This window comes from Tubulanus polymorphus, chromosome 4 (assembly GCF_964204645.1).
Source record: "Tubulanus polymorphus chromosome 4, tnTubPoly1.2, whole genome shotgun sequence".
Taxonomy (NCBI): Eukaryota; Metazoa; Nemertea; class Palaeonemertea; order Tubulaniformes; family Tubulanidae; genus Tubulanus; species Tubulanus polymorphus.
The window spans coordinates 26,387,649-26,408,698 of record NC_134028.1 but is presented as its reverse complement, the minus strand read 5'-3'; the positions used below and the strand labels follow the sequence as shown (position 1 = coordinate 26,408,698).

Genomic DNA, 21,050 nt, shown 5'->3' with positions numbered 1-21,050 from the left:
ACGGTGATTAAATTCGATTAATTTTGCGGTAAAAATTACGTCATTGCCTCCCGGCGCTGATTAAACGTCGGGAGTCAAAGACCAGGAAGATGACGGACAAAATGGCGCAGTTTTTTCAGTCTAACCCGTTTTCGAGCCCGGTTGGCCAAAGAATAGGTACTTCTGATTACTTTAAACTCTGTATTTGTGTATCATAAGATGCTAATTGTTGAGTTTTATCTTGGTGCCAAATTCCATAGGAATGGGCGTGCTGTTATTCGATCTAGCCTAATAAATATGCCAAATTTTGACAGTTCTCTCGCCCCAGCCAGAGACAGAGTCAGACTTCCGATTGGCGATTTTGCAATCTTGCAAAGTGCAGTGAAATGCTCTTTTTCTTCAATTCATAGAACATGCCACTGAAGGGAACCTGGCTAGCGAAGACTGGGCTCTGAATATGGAAATATGCGACATCATAAATGAAAGTGACGATGGGTAAGTTCTTCATTTCAGTTGTTTGTTGAGATCGCGAAGATCTGGACCGATCACTTCCTTCAGTAATTGCATGCATGATGAGGACGCTGGTTTGAAAAGAGTCTTGATAAACATTGATTATGTTTGATTTAGTAGATTACAGTAGGAAGTTGAAATAGTGCATTAACAGTGTTACCTTATTATCTCAATCTGGAGAGGGGCATGTTGCAGAAATTGATATCGGCACAACGGGTCCCTTCCTTTTAGCCCTACACATGATATGCACTTCTATCTAATCTGACTAAGACCGTAATTAATAGATCCTAAAGGAATTAGTTGAATTAGGCATTTTTTAACAAAAATTCTTTTTGGAGAAATAATTGAAGATTTGGTCTAATGATGATTAGTCATATGTGACTATGACTGTTTGTTTGATATTAGTTCAGAGTATAAAGATAAAAGAACGATTGGTTTATTAAACAGATCCTGGTTGTTGGTGCTTCAATGTTAAAAATAGACCTCATTTATCCGAGGTGAACTATAAGCTCATAGCATAAACTACTCTTTCCATGAACTTAGTACTCTTTGATACAAAATCTCTTCACTATATTTGAATTATTTTTCAGCAAAAATATATGTTAGCATTGTAGTATTTATGTACATTGCGTATTCTTTTGATAGAATGCATTTTGAAATATTTCGGTTTAATCCGTTTTAATACATGTACAATTTATTGGGCTTCAATTGTTTGTTTCAATTCATTGTTGGAAATAGAAATAATCTCAAGATTTTTTCATTATTATTATTATTATTATTATTATTATTATCATTATTATTATTATTATTATGATTGATGATCAATCATAATAATAATGAATAAGTCTTTGAATACCAATATTTATTCTTGAGCCTAGTGTGTTGTTTATTTGATGTAAAATGTCTTGTTTCATTGGTGTCATTTACTGAGAAATATCTATCAGATTTGTGTTGAAATATTTTACTGATAAAACAACTTTATCACGATAGAACAAAGTTTGATAATTGCAATGACCAGATATCTTACTCTAAATATTATGAAAATAGGCCTCCTTTTTATTCGTGTATTTTTGTCTTTCTAATAATAAAACTTCATTTTGAACTTCTGTGCCCTGCAATGAAATTGGTGTTAACCTTTTACTTCAAGGTCCATTTATAAAAAGTGAGGTGAAGAATAAAGAAAGTGTCCAATTATTGCTAATCACGATGCTGTGAATTTTCCTATATAAATCAGGGAAATATGTGGGAAATGTATTTTACTCTGCTTGTCGAGGAAAACTTCCTTCAGCAATTTTTCTGGAAAATCACTTTAATCAACCAGTCACCACTAAAATGTTAACATCCCTGTTGTATTTTTTCATAGGGCCCCTTTCAATTGGGAAAATTTAAAAATCACATGTGTCAAATGATGTGAAATAATACTTGAGAATTTTGAATTCATGTATTTGTGGAATCCATGACTGCACATATCTCTGAGCCCTATATCGACCTACTAGTATTTATTGAATCATATAGATGGCGTCTTAGATTGTTGTAACGCTGAAAATACTCAGCAAAACCAAAAGTGTTTAAAAATGCCTTAGGAGATAAACGTTAGAACTATTATGTTACCGACTGTTATTATAATTGAGACCTGCAGCGAATGATTGTGCACGATAAAATTCTGATCTGGTCTAGTGCTGCAGGTCTAATAGTGCTGCGAGGAATATCGGTAACTTCAAGGTTTCATGTATTGAGTTATGAAATATATATCTGGGTGGAGTTATTCTGAATAATTTGAGTAGAATTAACTCAACTCTTCGGTGAAGTCATTTCTATTCTCTCTGCTCTCTGTTTCGCGATCAATAAGGATTTTATAGTGATTAACTGCTACTGCTGCTGCTGTTGTTACTGGTAAGATTTAAATATTGTTTCTGTGTTTCAGGCCGAAAGATGCAATTCGTGCAATTAGAAAACGTTTGACGACAACAATTGGTAAAAATAATAAATCGGTTATGTATACATTGATTGTAAGTATTAACAACAGCAACACTTTCTCTATAAATCTTCATAGACCTCAAACAGAGCTAATCAGATGATCAACTTATCAAATTTTTTATTGGCTTAGGTCTGCATTCTTTGACACTGGGTTGCACAGCTAAGACATAGGTCCTTAAAATTCATTCTGGGGGCAGAAACGGTCATAGGCCTAGCTTAGATTTTAGATCAGGTCTTGATTTGTTTAATTGGCCTTCGAACTAAAATCGCCTTTGACTGGTCTTAAGTTTGAGCCATGACCATGGAACCGGCCCGAGATCTGATTGTAATTTCAGGACAAGTTTCCTTCGTTGTTTTGTAGGTTTTAGAAACAGCTGTAAAAAATTGTAATAAGAGATTCCACGTGCAGGTAGCGAACAAGGACTTCCTTCAAGATTTAGTCAAAATCATCGGGCCAAAAAACGATCCACCGCAAATTGTTCAAGAAAAAGTACTCAGCTTGATTCAAGTAAGTTTTAGAAAATTAACGAGAGACGCATTCTGATTTTGGGTTCAAAAGTTGTTTAAGGTAGACTTAATTGACTTAATGCGATATTTATAGACGTGGGCCGACGCGTTCCGTGGACAAACGGATTTAAAAGAAGTCGAAAAAGTTTACTCACAATTAAAGAATAACGGTATAGATTTCCCCATGACGGATTTAGATCATATGGCTCCGATACACACACCTGCCAGGGTAAGAATCTCGTTCGTTACTGTGTCGACTGCCGATTGGTCGGTTGATATTTTGATCTAGTTTTTTCGTCGGATTTATTTATAGAGCGTTCCTGAGGCTGAAACACAGCGAGTGCTGCAGCAGTCACAGCATCCACAGCATCTTCAGCAACAGCAGCAACAGCCATCGGTAGGCAAGAAATCAAAATTACGTAATCTGAAATTCTGACCACTTCTTTCATCGTTCAGTGATGATTATATTTTGTTATTCAGCCGAATCACGTTCCTCAAGCTCCGCTCGTACAGGATTCCGGTCCGGTAAATCCGACCCCCGAACAGTTGTCGAAATTACGCAGTGAATTAGACATTGTGCAGGGTAATCTACGCGTGTTCAGTGAGATGTTGAATGAGATGACTCCCGGACAGGAGGATGCCAGTGATTTAGATTTATTACAAGTAAGAGACCCGATCGCACCAGTGTTAGCAAGATTTTGTATATCAAAAACTCCATTAAAGTTACCCTCTCCGAACTTGAATCCATTTCAAGAGCTGGTTGAGTAATGAAACTCAGCCCTAAGTTGTCACAGTTGTTTCAGGGTGGCTGCACCGCAGTGCTATGTATAAATGGTGATAAAACATCATAAATACACCACATTGCAGTGTATCGATGTGATGAGTAATTAATTAGTTATTATCTCTGTTGAATGAGGGCAGCATCTGCGTGTTGAAATGTATGCAGCACGGTGTCAAGGCACTGTAGCAGTATGCTTGTTATAGAATGCTCGCGTTGGAAATCTCCAGTGCTTTAGGGTAAAAATTAGTCTGCACTGAAGGGGTGTATTTCCTCATTAATTCAAATCCTGTTAGCCAAAAACTGGTCCCTCAAATTCTAATCTCAGTTCTAAATCGATGATTTTTCTGTTAGCTAGATTTCTGTTTATCTTGTATATACGGAGTAAAGCTGAATCGGTTGTTAATTAGGGGTTTGTCTTTATTTGTAGGAGTTGAATCGAACTTGTCGTCAGATGCAGTCGAGAATCGTAGAATTACTCGATCGTATTTCAAACGATGAAGTCATCGGAGAACTGCTGCAAGTCAACGACGATTTAAACAATATGTTTATTAGATACGAGAGATTCGAACGTTACCGAACCGGAACGCAACAACAAACAGCAGAACCAACCGAAACTGACGCAACGATCGCGACAGCAACTTCGAATAATCTGCCTCCTAGTTATGATGAGGTAAAGATTTGCCGCCTCTCTCTACGTCAGCCTCTCTACACTCTTACCTCACCACCCTTCTCCCCCCATCTTTCTCCCATCTCTTCTTCCTTTCCCCCTCTACCTTGCCTATTACTTTTCTCCCTCTCTAGCTCTCCCTGTCTCTGTCACTACCCCTTTCCCTCCAATCTCTCCATATCTCTCCCACTCTCCCCACCCCTCTTCTCCCTCTCGCTCTTTCCTCTCTCCCTCCAATCACTCTACATCGATCTCCCCTCCCCCATCCCCTCCCTCTTACTCTTTCTCTACCTCTCTCGCCAAATAATCATTAATTATAATCTAATCATTAACGTTGCTGACGTATATTTCTAGACAGTGAATACGGATAATTCAAATCTGATTGATTTCGGAGAAAGTAATGAACATCAACCGATGGGTATTAGTGCACAGTTGGCTGGGATGAGTAAGTATTCACTCTATATCTCGTGATCAATAAGGATCTACTCTATCATTCTTATAGTCAGCAGTGGTTAGTCTCGTCTCCGCGCTGGTACAACCGCAATGTTTATAATAATTAGTTTCTCTGAAGAATCTTGCTGGTTTTGCCGATTTTCTGTAATTGTTCTATTTTCTCGGTAGATATCGGAACCAGTAACGTCAGTTCGACTTTAGGACAAATGAATTCTACTAGTGCAACAACGGCCGGTGGGCAGAGCGATGAATTCGATATGTTTGCTCAATCGAGAACCAGCTTCGATCAAAGCAAACAAAGCAAGTACGTATCGTAGAAAATCCTCAAAAATTGTCGTTTTACCGATATCTCGAAAAGTGAATATATTTTGTCAGTATTTATTTTTTGCATGACGTTTATTTTCGTAACGTTGTTTGTTTATTTTGTTTTACGTATGATTTTATTCTAGCGTCCCGGCTTCCTATAGCGATCAGCAACAAAAACAATTTCATGGTTTGAGCGCTGCGGTAACAGCTAAATCAAACATCACCAGTCCTAATAATGTAAGTTTCTGCAAGTGTTTGTAGAACCACATATCAAATACTGAACTACGCGCAGACCTCACCACTTACTTCTATTTGACAATAGTTTTTACTATCATTATGATAAACTCACAATATTAATTCAAACAACTGTGCTTTTCTTTTTTAAGTTAAAGATATCAGGTAGTCTGCACAGTCGTGACAGCAGTCCATAAATGGATATTAAATCATAAAGCTGATCATAAGTTGTTAGATTCATTATAGAACTGAAACTAGCTCAGACTGGTTTCAATTGTGCAAACAGGCTTTCCTGTGTTAATTGATAATTCATAGGGGTGTTTGAATTTTTAGATGAACGTGGACGATAATAATCTAAAAGTGAGTACGGTAAATATAGAAATGGGGTTGCTATTGTATCTCACTTGTGTCGATCACAATTTCAAGTTTCAATCGATATATCTCGAGATGAAAGGTCACTGCATTCATTTCAATTCAGTAAAATCTTACAGTATGGCCACTAACCCGGAAATCAGCAATGAAGTCGGGGAATTTTCTTTTCTCTAAAACAGTTATGGAATAGTCAGGGAATTTTGATTTTTAAAAAACTATTTAAAAAAAGTCAGGGAAATTTGTGTAGATTGCTAAATCAGGCCTAAGATCAGGTGGTTTCTGTCTATGTTGTACGTATTTAACTGTGTTAATTGATTGAATTCTTGGAAGATCTAGTCAGGGAAAGAGTCAAATATAAGTGGCCACCCTGTAAAAGGTTGCTGCGTAGACATCTAGTAGTTTTCATTCAGTTCTATTAGTTTTGAATGAGGTGTTTATTTTGATATCTATGATGTTGTAGCCTTTAAACAATTTGAATAAGACAAACGATCTATTAGATGCTGGGGTAAGTGTGAGGTTGAAGCTTTGCTCTGACCGAGACCAGCCAGTTCACCATTGCTAGCTTCTTAATCTACTGGTACCGTAGTCGCAAACATTTTATATCTCCAATTTAACATAGCGGTAGAAGTCTATAATAGCATATATACTCACTCGGAGTGGGGGTATGATTTTGAGGGAAATTATACCTCGGTATGTTTATATCTAGCACGCATTTGTTATTCAGGTATATATCTATATAAAACCCCAGTATACTGATTATACGTGTCGGTAGCTTGCACGAGTTCAACTGGGCTTCACAAAAACATCATTCAATTTTATGCACGCTTTATCTTAGAAAACAGAACCGAAGACTCAAAATCCGGTTCAATCGTTGTCGTTTAACGTCCAGTTTATTGATTTAACGAGGTTTTATCTCATTTCGAATCTAAACGGGGACCTGCGGAACCAGGTCCTGGATCCAGAATCATACAGCCTGTAACCATCATCAGGCTTGTTGATAGAAAATGAGAGTCATGAAATATGTATAATCACAACGAACGTAAAAAATGTAGTTTTTATTTTGAAACGCCAATATTGATGACGTAGTGCACATCAACTCACATAGAACTCCTTAGATAACGCTTATTAGGTATCGATGTGTATAACATTATTGCAATGGTTTTTATGTATGCATTTAATTTTCAGTTGATGGACAATGAAGAAGAATTGGATGAAATGCAAAAATGGGTGAATGAGAATACTGAAGCTGCGGTGAGTTCATCATCCAGTTCCACGGATCCCGGGTTGATATTTTTATTCTGGGGTTTAGACTTAAAAATGAATGAACTATAAGAGTTGTATTCGACTAACAATTATGGAACTGTACACTATTAATATGTAATTGAAGCGCTGTACAAAAAATGTGATCAACCGCTATCAATGTTTTATTTTACTTCCAGGCGAAACCGGAAGATTCAGTAACTAGCGCTGAATTTGATCAGTTTTTAGAGGAAAGAGCGACGGATGACGACTCATTGTCACGAGGCCCAGCGCGTTCTACTCGTAAATTACAGAAAGACGACGCGGACAACGCTTTATTCGCGCTCTAAAACGCCATCTATATGTCGTATTTGTAATCATAAACGGACTATGTCGCGACGTTCGCTTTCTGAATTAGCATTCCATGTATATTTATTGAGCACACATCGTATTATTGAGATATTTGCACCCACCCTCCGTGCCCGCGTGCAGCAGTAATTCTCACCCCCGCTCGAACGCTAAACTTTGAAAGAATGTAAAACTACTCAAGAAATTTAGACGACATTTTGTTACGTATTTTTGAAAATCGTCATCGCTGGAAAAAAAGTCACTTTTTAGGGTGAAATAAAATGATACCTTGTTTCTCGTAATCAGCTAGTTTTGTAAACTGCAATGAAATTTAAAATAATCAGTTGATTTCTATAACTGCCGAGTCTGTTATAGTTAGCTTGATGATGGTTTTGTTATGTACAGGGTACAATAGGTGGCCGGCCGGGTCAACTTTTAAGCTTAGCAGAAATGAGAAACAAAGTATCGATTGTTTTTAGCCGTATTCGATTTATAAGTGAAATAGTACCTGATTGACAACTTGGAATGAATAGAATTGAATGTTGTGTTATAGTTCATGCAGTTATCAATCTGAAGCCTGGACTCTTGTTTGTAAGCAATCCAGGCTGAGGGGTGCAGGATCCAGGCTGAGGGGATGATAGGGTCCAGGCTAAAGGGGTGATAGGGTCCAGGCTATAGAATGATCCCTTCGTAACGCGAATGAATTGATGAATAAATTATCATGTGCTTTTGTTTCAATGTTAATGACTGATTATAATAATATCATGTATTTATAACTAATCATTCACTGTGATAAACCTACAAGTGTTTACAATAATATATTCAATCTACACCGATATTAGGTTAAAGGAAAAAAGATGGAGCCGACATTGTAAGAAACTTCTAATAGATGATAGTTCAGATTCTATTGACGATAACGCAAATTAATTCATAATTTATGAGATGTTTTCTAGATGTGTGGATTTATCCGAGGCCACTGTCTTTACGATATTGATTTTGCGCTGAATGGTTCAAGTGCGCTGGTATATTGTATAGTTTCACTGCAGATTTTTGTAGTATATATATATATATATATATATATATATATATATAATTCATGACGCAATTTTCCCAAAACGTTTCTGTTCAGTTGAGATTGGATGTGTGAAATTCTCTATAAGTTTGAATTTCCATGAAAAATAGTGAAAAAAAATGTACCTGTGCATGACATGTATTTGTGTTCCATTTTATTTAGGCGTATTGTTTAGAATTTGAGTCAGATAATTCAATCTATAAGTTGCGATGCCTTCACTTGTCATCTCAGTAACTAGGAACTGTTTTTAGAGCCAAGGCAACAGTTTTCCATTGTTTCTCACAATAATCTATGTAAAGAATATTTATATCTTGAAAATTTGAAAAATCGAGGTTTTTCCAATGAAAAAATGTAATGATTCCAGCTCCATTCTGTTACCTCACCCTCTGAAATGATTAGTGCCAAAATATTCATACAGGTCTCTTAAAGAGACAATTGGAATTGCTCAGATCCAGTTTTCTGTTGCAAGACTCAATTACATCGATTGATTACATCTTAAAATAGGAATTGATCCTGTTATTTTATTGGTAGATGTGATTTGATTCAGTGTCTGGGAGCGAGGGTTTGGTAATTAATTGCTACATGGTTCTGGCAAATGTTGCCACAAAGAATGAAGAAAATCTGGCACTTTTTTCGCTGCGCAAACTGAGAATTTCTTGCGAAAAAACTACTGGAGCAATACATCTTGAGAGGAAATTTAACTGAGATTTTTTCTGTTTTTTACAAGTCACAAACTCAAGAATCGATATCGATATTATCTTTGTACTATGCGGTCTGGTGCTATGTGTACTTGGTTTTTGTTTTTTTGTTTATTAAAGATTTTGTTACGAATTGAACAGATATATGATCGAAGAGGTAACTACAGCTTCACTTTGTTAGATAACTGTAATTCATCATCATTGTGTAAATAGTGAATTATTATGTATGAAGACGGTAAGATTTCGTGTAAATAAAAAGCTAAGATGGCATTATTAAATTAATGTGTGGGTTGTTCTTGTTTAGCTATTGCTGGAAAGAGGACTCGTGACGATTTACTTACTAAGGACACCTGTTCGAGATGGCCATCATTGACTTGAAACTGTAGTTAGCATACAAAAATTCCCCCTGCGAGGAGTTGTTTTTGAAGAGGTATAGCGACCTTTTTCACAGAGGTTAACGGTTCCAGACGAGCAACATGGTTAACAAGTTCACAACTTTAGAAAAATCTTTTCTTGCATTCATCGTACGAGACGCTTTGTGAATTACTTGTATTTCATCTACAGTTCACTCGAACTGTACACGCATAATAGAAAGAGTCGAGACGACGATATTATTAAAGCAAAGTAAGTCAACTTTTTAAATAAATGCCAGAAGAACTGCTTCATAGAAATTATGTTAGGCAGACTTTAAGTTCGAATAGTATTCAGTGTTCACCCCAGGAGTATATTACATCGAATTCGTTAGGGTCCATTCGTTAGATCATTTGTACATGCATTTAGGAATCAGACAGACACAGACAGACAGATAGACAGCAGGTATGTCAATACGCATCGTCGTGTATAATACAATTGACAGGATATTACCGGTTTAATTTACAATATCACGGAGATAGAGATGTGTGTATGATTAATCAGTAGAGATCGAGACAGAGACAGAGAGAGATGTCAATTTGATCTACACCTCTTGTATAACTAGCTCATCCTCCCTGACTCAATGTCATTCATTTCTTCTCATATACTCTAGCTAGAGCAGCACGAAAACCTTATCAACCCTCCGCGAATCTACAAAGATGGCTGGGGTATTTCTACCGAAGGACTTCACAAGGTTTGAACATGTGGTGACTGGTATCATCTATTTGATTGTCGGTAGGTTGGATATGTATATTTGGTCAAAACTATAAATATTTTGGGGCTTTAATTCCTGAGGATCGAAAAGTCGAAGGATGGCGTTGAGTCTCGACTGAGGAAGCCGGGCCAGAAGTTTGCCTAACAATTGCAGCACTAGTGCAGGGCTAGTTCATTCGAAGCTATTATCATTATCGACATTAGTTCAGATTGCTTCTATTCATGAAGCATGAATAGGTTGAATCTCTTATAAATGTATGAAAATCAGTTCATCCTAGTTTTGAATTCTCACTTATATATTTCTGAATAGGTATCATACAAATAGAACCCGCTTATATACGGATCTTTTTGACCAAATTCATCTAATTTAAGGAAAAGTCCTTTTCATGTATACTAATGAACAAACGGGCTGCTAATAATGCCCGGATTATAACAAAATCCGGATTAAGTCGATCCGGATTATAAGCGGGTTTTACTGCGGGGTCAAACGACACGCCTATCTACGCCTCTTTCTACGAGATGTTATTTTTATGATGTTTCAGCAATTTTAGGAGTTGTCGGAAATGGTTTATTGTTTTGGTTGTTCAAACAAGAAGGACTCATCAGATCTCCAAGAAATATCGTTGTATTGAATTTAGCTGTAGCTAATATCGGTGTAGTTATCGGATCACCATTACCGGCATTATCCAGCTTCGCAGAACAGTAAGCAGCATCAACTCAATCCAATATCAATGCATTAATCCATTCACGTTTTGTACATATTCTACTCATTATCGTCGGGTTTTTTTAGTTGGATATTTGGAGATTTCGGTTGTCAGTTTTACGCGTTTATCGGATTTCTGTTCGGTTTGGCAGCGATAGGATTCGTATTCGCTTTGACTGTGGAGCGGTATCTGGCAAACTGCTGGACTGAGATATGTGAGTCGAAATTTACTTAGGCCTTTCTCTTAGAAATACTTGGAGTACGGATTTTTTTCAAGAACAGAAATGGGAGGGCGAAGGGAACAAATTTCGAATAAAAAGAATTTTCATTAAAGGCTTTTTCATAAAAAACATAAATTTTCTTTCTTTTATGTGAGAATTTTTCGCATAAAACGTCGGAAGGACTGCAGAAAAAAATTTGTTTTTAATGGGTGAAATTGTGATTAATTTGATTCACGTAATGAAGGAAATGGAAAAACTTTTTTTGCAAATCACGAGATTGAAAATTGAGACGGACAACAACAAAAAATGTTTTCTCCTTCTCTAAAATTGTGATGAAAACACGAAGGAAGGCAAAAGAGACTTTCTATGAATTTGATGATTTTTGCAGAATTCTGGGAGGTGGATCCGTATGAAGTTATTAAACAGGCCACATGTGGCACCTGAAATGGTTATGAAAGAGATCTTTTCATCGTTTCAGATGTCCAAATGACTGGTAAACATTTCAGGATTCTGTCTGCGCTGATTTGGGGACACGCATTGTACTGGTCTGTAATGCCACTGATGGGTTGGAGTAGGTAAGCTCAAAGAACTCGTGTGAACTCGCCCAACACTCCCACAGTTGTATTTTGTGATGCCATGAATGAGATAATTTAGTATCCTTCATCTCGTACGTATTTCTTGCTCAAATAATTTGCTTTTTAAGTCTTAATTGAAGAAATCCAATCAAGCGCAGCAATAACTATGACTCTCTTAAGGTAGCCAAATGTCTCGTCATCTAATTAGTGAATGGATCAACGAGATTCCCACCGTCCCTATATATTGCATTTGTTTTGCTAACGAACTCAGTAACAACTGCTGAATACATACGTACTAGACATGAATAGCTCTGTCCGATGAATGAACTGCGTAAGATCGTCTTGCAATTCTGACATGAATATCATCTCATTATCATCAAAATTTCTAAAAGCTGATTACTTCTATCTATCTTGTATCACAAATATATCGCCATGGTTACCAGTAAAGCTTTGAAAATTTAATCATTCATCATTATCGTTGCAGGTACAAATTGGAACCGACTAAAACTGCTTGCACGATTGACTGGATGGCCACGGATTCCAACCATATTTCCTACGTCATTGCCGTGACGATTTTTAGCTATTTGATACCGATTATGATGATCGTATTTTTCTATCTCTTGTCCTGGATGGCGATGGAAGAACGACACGTTTGCGATAAGGAAAATCAAGTTACAGAGAAACAGTTGATGAAGGTTAATACTAGCTGAGTAATGCAACGGATCCTGATTCTAGGGGTGGATGTCTCAGGGGTGGATTTTGAGAGTGGATGTCTCAGGGGTGGATTTAGAGAGTGGATGTCTCAGGGGTGGATTTAGGGGATGCCTGCCTTTCCATAGAGGTTGCCCTTTTCGTCGAGACAAAGATCGTTAAACCGTGAAAATCTGACGCTCATCATTTAGAGGAAATTGCATATTTTCGGGCATTTGTCTTCACACATATCTAACACCGCGGTTGGGACCCCGCTAATTAGTAATTTCTTCTAGACCCCTGCCTTCCAATTTTCCTAGATCCTATATCTGATGCCGACTGTCCTCCTGCATCTCTTCGGGTGAATTATACTTATGTCACTCATGGGTATTATATTCATTGATATCCCCTTAAATGCGTTTCTTTTACAGGTGACGATCATGTTGTTCCTGTGTTCGATGGTTGCTTGGACGCCTTATGCCGTGACAGTCATGTGGCAAATCTTGACTTCTTCTACAGAGGTTTCTATGTTCGTTGCTACTATTGCTCCTATGACCGCTAAAACCGTCACAACGGCGATGCCTCTAGTGTTCTTAGCCGTTTGTCCGAAGCTCCGAGAATCTCTGCTTCCGATGATCAATTCCCGCGCAAAAACAAACTGATTTTAAAAATGCAGTGAAGCTATTCTTTTTGTTGTCTGAAATTAGGTTTTTTATGAATTCATACTTTCGAAGACGACGCAGTAATTTCATAATCGTGTTAAAGGTTGAATCGTGTTTTGATCAGTTTGTCATGTTGTAAACTATTTGTTCTTGGTAGTAGTAGGGGGGGGGGCGGGGGTGGAAGGGAGTATGGGTGTCGGTTGTATAATGAGTTGTGTATATGTTGTCTTCTACCACTATGACAGTCAAATCCTTTTTGATACCACTGTTCGCTTGAAACCAACATTTTATCAGAGAACAGGATTTGCTCAATTTAACCCAATTCAATGAAAATATTATCTTTATAACGCTGCTTAATTCGTTTTAACGCCATGCTTTTCATCGGTACTCGAGCAGTGGCGTGACAATGGACTTATACTGTAGGCCTGTATCAGAAATATACGCCAACGATAGTTTTCGCAGCGGCGGCTTGAGTGGCATCCATGGAGCGGCTGTGGTAGGGTGCGGTCAGAAATCGACCGCTTCTCGCTATTAGAATGTGGCCATAACGTTGGTAAAAAAGTTGTGTGCATGTGGAGATGAAGAACGGTCCCATATGGTAGTGGATTTAAATGTTGTTTTTTTCTGAGAAAAACGATTTGTTCATCCCTAATGTTTTCATTAATACTCTAATTTTGCAATTCTATTTCGACTTGTGTTGTATGAAAAAAACAGCGGATTTCTAAAACGGTTCAGGGTCCATGGCAAAACTACGTAATCTGTGCGGAGAGGTCTTTCTCGAAGGACATTTTATGAACCATGTTATATTCTACAAATTAGATGCGTAAATCTTATGAACGAAAGCTTGACGAGTTGCTACTTGGAGTTCTGATTGTCGGTAAAAACTGAAGCAAATTTAGTATCGCTAAACCATGGACTCTAAAACGAAGAGTCCATAGCTAAACTAGACTGCAATAGCTTTCTAATTGATAGCCATTTAAGGAGATTCTTGCTACCGAGGTCTAATTGTATTAAGTAGAGAATTATTGTATAGATATTGAAGAATATACATATGCGTACGAACTATCTGATTTGTTGTGTTTTCGCTTGTTCGTGGTTTCCTCCCTCTACTTACTTAGTCTTTGGTAACTTTTATTACGCTTAAACGAAGCAAAATGAGTCACTTCAAGAACCTGTAAAAGCAATTCAACACGCAATTATTTGTCCCATGCTAAAATTTTCCCGGGCCAAATATGCTCGTGTGATCGCGGCTTATAATGATACCATGTGTACGACCCCTACAAAGATAGAAGAGGTTATTGGATTTGTTTATTCAGTGACTGGTTTACGAGCGAAAGGATTTCTGATACAGAGGATAGTATTAATTTGATATCCACGTCATTATTCAGTTTTCATTGCAAACAATCCGTATTGTAATTATATTGGAATCAATATTCTTTTTAAATCCCAACCTTTTACTTCACTCGGCACTGGTCATTTGGACTGTCCTACTGACGTCTGGTCATTGTCTAGTGGAGCAATATAAATTCACGTCCCTCTATCCATCGCTCTCTTTCTCTTTGGCTCTCGTTTCGGCAATAAATCAAGCTTTGAATTATTTCAATATCGTTTGTGTTTGGTGAAATTCTGAGCTAGTTCCTGGTATCATTTCGTATTTCTCAGATGGAGGAGCTCAATGTATATCGATACAACGTCCGGAAACTCGAAGAAATGTATCTCACGATTTTTCTTTTCATATATTCTACTGTTCATTTCCAAAATGTCATCGTCAATATTTATAACCAGGATCAGAAAACAGCGAATTCATCAATTAATCAAAGCACTGCTTCTTCATCATCGTTATCATTCTCATCATCCTCGAATTCTTTTTTAATTATCCTTTATATCACCGGGACGATATCGCTTTTGACCCGATCAAGATTGTTCCTTTCAGCGAATTGTGGCCCTATCAGCGCGTATTTAGATATCTTCGATAACGAGTCTTGGAAACCACGAAAAAACCAAATGGCAAATATGAAAGTAAGCATCAACAACGCCGCTCGTTCATAAAGTATGCAGGCCTGCGCATTGTGCTGGCTTAACTCGGAGAAAATTGATCAGAAATATATGAGTCGAAATTATTAAAAACATTTGAATATTCAAGAATAATTTTATGAATTGATCTGAAAATTGAATTCGAAGAGAATTGGTGTTCGGGCTGGTATCCATGAGTGGAAAACTTCTAACGAGATATTTCGAGTGACGGAGCTGACGTTACCGCGTACACGTATCGTTACCGACGCAGAAACATTGATGAGATTTCCAGCAATAAACGATATTTTCTGGCACGTCACAATATGATATAAAAGCCCGAATCACCGGACTATCATACCTTTCTGTTTTCTGACAGTTCTAACTAGAGTCGAGGTCCGTATCAAAACAACACCGAACTGGTCGGGGTTTTACGACTGCTCTACATATTTTGGATTTCACATTTGATTATTGGTGAGTTTTGACAGTTTTGCTATTATTTCAAAACTATACTTTTCTGTCTTTGGCGGTGATTTTGATCATTCATACATGTTTTAGATTTTCTCGTTAGCTAAAAAGTTTTAAAGAGTAAAGGGAGAGAGGGAGAATCTACGGAAGCGATAAAGGGCCTCAAGATGTCGCGTTCCAACTCGACAAGTCGCCATATTCATGACGACTTGAACCTCAGTCGTCATATCACTGGTGTCCTCATCTTACATTTAGACATGTCTTCAAATGACGGCTTGTCCCGTGGAAAATGGGCGAAAAAGCGAAATTTGTCGTGAAAACGTCACGATATGTCGCCATATTCATGTCGACTTGACGCGATATATCGCGATATGTCGACATAAATATGGCGACTTGTCGTGTTTGAACGCGACATCTCGAGGCCCTTTATCGCTTCCGTAAGAATCTCTCAGATTGATACATCACGATGAAGATATATTAAGTCCGAAAAGTTTCCTTTGAGCTAATGATTTATTGATTCGACGTTTCGACTATAACCAAACAGTCATCAGCAGGATTGGAGATTCAAAATCGCTGACAATGACGATAATGTTTTAGTCGCTTTAGTGAAAATTTTCAATCGATTTCTGATAAAGATAATCAATCATGTAGTTTTACTCAACTGAGATGCGTTATGCAAATGGGTCCAGTTTTGGCTGAACACTGACCGCGTGGTTGAATTGTAACGTATATTATTGTGGTAGTTGTAAGATATGGATGTCCTATATTCTGCCTAACGCTCCGTGATCTATTCAGGTTGTTTTTTCCAGAGATGGATAAAAGTGCGGTTGCGCCGATGGAAATGGAGCAAGGAGAATGCGTCGACGGAAAATGCGTGATAAAAGGTTTCCGCGTCAAGACCATTTCGGTTCTCGGCGCTCTGATCATATACAGCGATATAACCGCAATGATTGCTAATGTCGTAATGATGACGGAAAAAGAATTTGATATCAGGTATTTCTTTATATGGGCCGGAATATTTCCTCTGATCGCTGCTATTATCGGACTCGTTGCTATGAAAAAGCCTCTGAAACGTAATAAGATCGGTTGCGCCGTCTTGTGCGCTGTGTCGGCTGCCATCCTACTCGGGTATATATTGGATGCCATTATCAGCAAGTTTTCCAAAGGAAAAACCCCTTTGACATTTTACAACGAATTTCTCCACCTGGTCGTTTTGTTCGCTTTGTTAATTGCTCTTATGGTGGTTTGTATCGATAAGCGAGTTAAGTGTTGCAAATTGCCACGGAAAAACTGAAACAACGGATATATGTATAAGTATGGCCTCTTTTTAGATCTATGAAATTATTTCCAATCTTAGCACGTATTCTATTTTAACATGAGAACAATCACTCCTATACATGTACGTATCAAAATAAAAACACCATAAATTCGGCAGTAAAGATTTAAACAATAATATGTAAGTAGTATACATTTATAACATACGAAATATCATTACTTGTAAACTAGTTGAGCTTTAGAATAGCCCGTTACACTATTGACGTGCAGAATAGAAGTATAAAACCCACTTAATACAAGATTTGAAAGCGAATATATAGTTTGTGTGCATTGGAAATCAAAAATAAAATCTGTACCAAAATCTGTAGAAATTCATGAGTTGAGTTCATTGATATGGAATGGAGGATCAGGCTTTATTTCTAGCACTAAATCCGGTTCTTCAGTTGTTGGTTATTTGAATCTGGGGTTAAAAATAGTTCATTTTCAATGTTTCAACTCGAAAGTCAAATTCTAATCTACTGGATTCTGAGATGTGGGATATGTTCGTGTTAGTTCCGATGTCATGATTTGAGGAATTAGTGGTAGTAGCGAATCAGTGAAAGAAAGGATCTTGTTTATTCGTCGGGTTCAAAAGTCACGGCTAAGACTTAAATAAAGATCAGTACTAAGATTTAAGTACACTTCGACTATGGAACAAGCCTCAGAGGAGCTAGAACCACAAGGACAAGGATCACAAGATTTTTCTGAATAGATTTTTTTTATTTTTACAGTATATTTCCGATATTCTATAGTCAATATTACACAGGATTAGATAACGATGAATTCTTCACTAATTAACGTAATTTTTGCAAATCACGACTTAAGGCCAAGACTTAAACAGTCTTAAGATTTAAGTCCACGTTTGGTCATCATTCTCGACTACGGAGCACATCCAGGTGAATCCAGAACCACAAAGTCATTTTTGCACATCACGATTTAGAAGCAACTGCTTCTTCATCATCGCTATCATTCTCATTGTCCTCCGATTCTTGTTCTAATTTTTGTTCACCAGGACGATAAAGTTGTTTATTCAGTAGAAATTGTTCCTTTGAGAACGGTATCAGCGCGTAGATCTCTTTGATCATGTGTCCTGAAAAGCCATCAAACAAACAAACGTAACATTTTTATAAGGAGTCATTCTTTTATGTACAAACTATAACACTCCCTTCATAAATGCAATTTCATGCATCATCTCCCATGGACCCCACAGATCGGTTATTCTTGGATATACGGAGTTTTCATGGAGAAGATATTCACCTTTAGACATATTTTCAGTTAAGAAGGAGTCTTTAAGGAACCAAGGACTCATAGGGACCCTATATACACAGGGAGAAGTTGTCAATTTCTATCCCAACATTTCTGGAAATTCAAGTGGTAAATTTTGGAGCCCCTCCCCTGATTTCTGCAATTTTCAGTATTATCTTCACCCCCTCCTCTTTATGTTTGAGCCAAAAGTCTGCGTAGGTCAGATCTAAGTAAGACTGCAAGGTTTCCAGCATATTTACCTAAATTAGCCGGTTTGTGAGTGCGAACTTTAGCGATAATTGCTTTGCCATTTTCTACTAACTCTTCGCATGACATGCTCAACTGAAAGAGAAATCAATGAATCATATGAATAAGATGAACCATTTCTTACGCTTACATTCCAGGGGCTGGATCCTGGAGACACAGATAACAACGTACTTTTCCAATTGGTACGGTCAACATTGATTCATCTTCAAATTCATCGCGTTTCGATTCATAATGATGACTTTTGATGACGCTATCCACGAGCTGTCCTATATCAGCGCCTAAAGTTCCTAAAAAACATACAAATACGATTCACTAACCAGTGCCAATTATCAATACCAGCAAAAATACATCCTCATTATGTTAAAATTATTATTGATACCAGTGAAAAAGTGTTTTCATAAAGTTTGTTATCAAATGCGTAGTAGGACATTTAGGCATATAGCCTAAAATTGAAAATAGAAAGAAAATTTTATTTTGAGACCATTTTTTGATTTTCTATACCTTTGCCAAAGAAAGAAAAATTACCAAGGGTCTAGAAAAAATTTTCTAGAAGTTTCCAAGAGTTTCAAGAACGTGTGTAATAACCCTGACTAACTGAGGAACTAATTCGTGCGGGAACTGTAGAATCGGATCGAGGATTATTTACCTTTTTGTTTGTTCGGAAATATATCTTTGATGACGTGTCGAATAGGTACGAGATCGGTAACAATATCCATTGTAGCAACAACGAAATCAAATTCACTTTTATCAATTTCACCAGCGTCAAGCTATAAATACAATATCGGTAATTAATAGCATCCATTCATTGTGCAAACATCACTGAGTGGAACTGAATTCAGTGAATACTGACCTGGCGTATTATATCACTACCTCCTGCAAATAGGGCTCCTTTTTCTTTCGCAATCTGTGTTTCTTCATCCGTCTGTAAATAAATCAAGTTTGCATCATTCAAGTCGCACAAATTTTCTTTCAGTCCTAATCAAACTGTGAACCTGGTCTGTACCCACCGCCTCAAGACTGCAGATTGTCTGAGGGGTGCGGGGTACAGACTGCAGATTGTCTGAGGAGTGCGGGGTACAGACTGCAGATTGTCTGAGGGGTCCAGGGTACAGACTGCAGATTATCTGAGAGGTGCGGGGTACAGACTGCAGATTGTCTGAGGGGTCCAGGGTACAGACAGCAGAAGATTGAACAAGCAGAGTCCAGTATATTCACAGATTTATTCACAATCATTTATTCACAATTATTGAATGACCATGAGTAGGGACAGAAAATCTTTTTATAGTTCTACTGGTTTGAATGGATTAACGACTAGACTGGTGAATGCATGGACTGCGTGCATAGTCAATTTTTATCGAGTAATCTAGCGCGAGATTAGAGGAAGTTATATTTCTCATACATACCTTACAAAATGCTAACAGTTTTTTTTCGATGCCGTCATCAAATTCATGCGGAAATAAAACTGAAGAACGAATCGTTCTCAGAAACTTCGTCTTTTTCTTCGTTTTCATATCGAGTCTCATATTAAGGTAGATCATCTCGTCGCGATTGTTTAACATGTCGGGACCGCTGATCTCTTGATGCATTGTGATCGCCTGTTCCAGCGTAAACTCCTGTTCCATGTAGTATTTCGTAAACCACACGTCGTCGACGACTTTCTTCGCGACGAATTCCGCCGGAAACACTTTCTCTTCAGAGAACCGTTTCACTTTTCTGAAAACAGAAATTATAGGGGCTGCAGTCGCTCAGAAGTCGGTTACGCTAGCAATCTGCTGGCCCGGGTTCGAATACTGCTTCTGCTCTATTTTCTCTAATTCACGACACTTTCCTTCACACACCTCTGTGCGCATGCATGCCGTAAATTAGCTGATCAGAATGAGTTGTCGGCAAAATAAGTTAACAGGAATAATGCCGCATTGGTAAAATATCACCTGCCTGCCTTATTTGAAAAACGTTTGATACCGTAAGTATTGTGGGTTACTCTTTCTCAACGGTTTCTAAAACATCAGAAGAAGCTGCGTATTACTTACTCTCCTCCATCTCTCACCCATTTCTGAGTTTCTTTCGCTTCATGTGGAGCTTTTCCTCTCTTTGATTTCTGATTTTTGTGCGTAATTTGTGTTGTGTGAATACTAGCCGTGACCACAGCAGCAGCAGCTGAACGCGTCCTATCAATTACTGAACACTGTTTCAATAAATTCCGCGAATCTATAATCAATATCCAACAAAATGGTGTAAATCGACATTTAATGTAATCACCTCAAAATACTGAGACTTGTCACGATTGATAATGTATCGTATGGGGACCGAACGAAGTGAAGGACAGGGTACCAGGAATGGATCAGGAAACTGCAATTCAATTTGCAAGTTATATATTTTATCAAATAAACTATCACTATAAATTTATAAAAATCTATAATTTTTGTATCAACAGGGATCCACTGGGGTTGTTCATTGATACTTGTTCTATCAATTCAGTGACAAGTCCTTGACCCAAACAGCAAGAAAACTCGATTAAATGCAACTTACTCGTACAAATCATTCGGAACATGGACGCCGCCATCTTGGTTTTAGGCCGAAAATGGGTTCGAATCCCACAAATATAAGTTGTCAAAAATGGAGCCTTT

General features: G+C 37.6%; 3 protein-coding genes across 6 annotated transcripts; 2 read left to right on the top strand and 1 right to left on the bottom strand.

Annotated features, from left to right (window-relative positions):
* The first annotated feature begins 88 nt into the window (after positions 1-88).
* On the top strand, positions 89-8,447 carry LOC141903508 (TOM1-like protein 2). Of its 3 annotated transcripts, XM_074791629.1 has the most exons (15): positions 89-156; positions 390-474; positions 2,414-2,498; positions 2,828-2,974; positions 3,068-3,202; positions 3,287-3,370; positions 3,454-3,636; positions 4,182-4,424; positions 4,776-4,866; positions 5,043-5,178; positions 5,324-5,417; positions 5,748-5,774; positions 6,247-6,291; positions 6,972-7,037; positions 7,226-8,447. In XM_074791629.1, the coding sequence occupies exons 1-15, from the start codon at positions 90-92 to the stop codon at positions 7,373-7,375; spliced, it is 1,638 nt and encodes a 545-aa protein (XP_074647730.1). In that variant the 5' UTR covers position 89; the 3' UTR covers positions 7,376-8,447. The 3 variants fall into 3 exon arrangements, with proteins under 3 accessions (XP_074647730.1, XP_074647731.1, XP_074647732.1); XM_074791630.1 differs by lacking the exon at positions 6,247-6,291; XM_074791631.1 differs by lacking the exons at positions 5,748-5,774; positions 6,247-6,291.
* A 1,261-nt stretch (positions 8,448-9,708) lies between these two features.
* Positions 9,709-13,228, top strand: LOC141904201 (visual pigment-like receptor peropsin). Of its 2 annotated transcripts, none has more exons than XM_074792753.1 (7): positions 9,709-9,767; positions 10,168-10,289; positions 10,811-10,970; positions 11,059-11,186; positions 11,671-11,767; positions 12,252-12,462; positions 12,889-13,228. In XM_074792753.1, exons 2-7 carry the CDS (start codon positions 10,214-10,216, stop codon positions 13,117-13,119), a joined length of 903 nt encoding a protein of 300 aa, XP_074648854.1. In that variant the 5' UTR covers positions 9,709-9,767; positions 10,168-10,213; the 3' UTR covers positions 13,120-13,228. The 2 variants fall into 2 exon arrangements, with proteins under 2 accessions (XP_074648854.1, XP_074648853.1); XM_074792752.1 differs by lacking the exon at positions 9,709-9,767 and adding an exon at positions 9,859-9,959.
* Positions 13,229-17,642: 4,414 nt separating this feature from the next.
* Positions 17,643-20,982, bottom strand: LOC141903834 (large ribosomal subunit protein uL1-like). The gene is made up of 8 exons (XM_074792172.1): positions 20,953-20,982; positions 20,454-20,631; positions 19,827-20,136; positions 19,274-19,345; positions 19,070-19,190; positions 18,595-18,710; positions 18,417-18,498; positions 17,643-18,001 (listed from the first exon to the last, which is right to left on the bottom strand). Exons 1-8 carry the CDS (start codon positions 20,972-20,974, stop codon positions 17,841-17,843), a joined length of 1,062 nt encoding a protein of 353 aa, XP_074648273.1. The 5' UTR covers positions 20,975-20,982; the 3' UTR covers positions 17,643-17,840.
* Between the last annotated feature and the right edge of the window lie 68 nt (positions 20,983-21,050).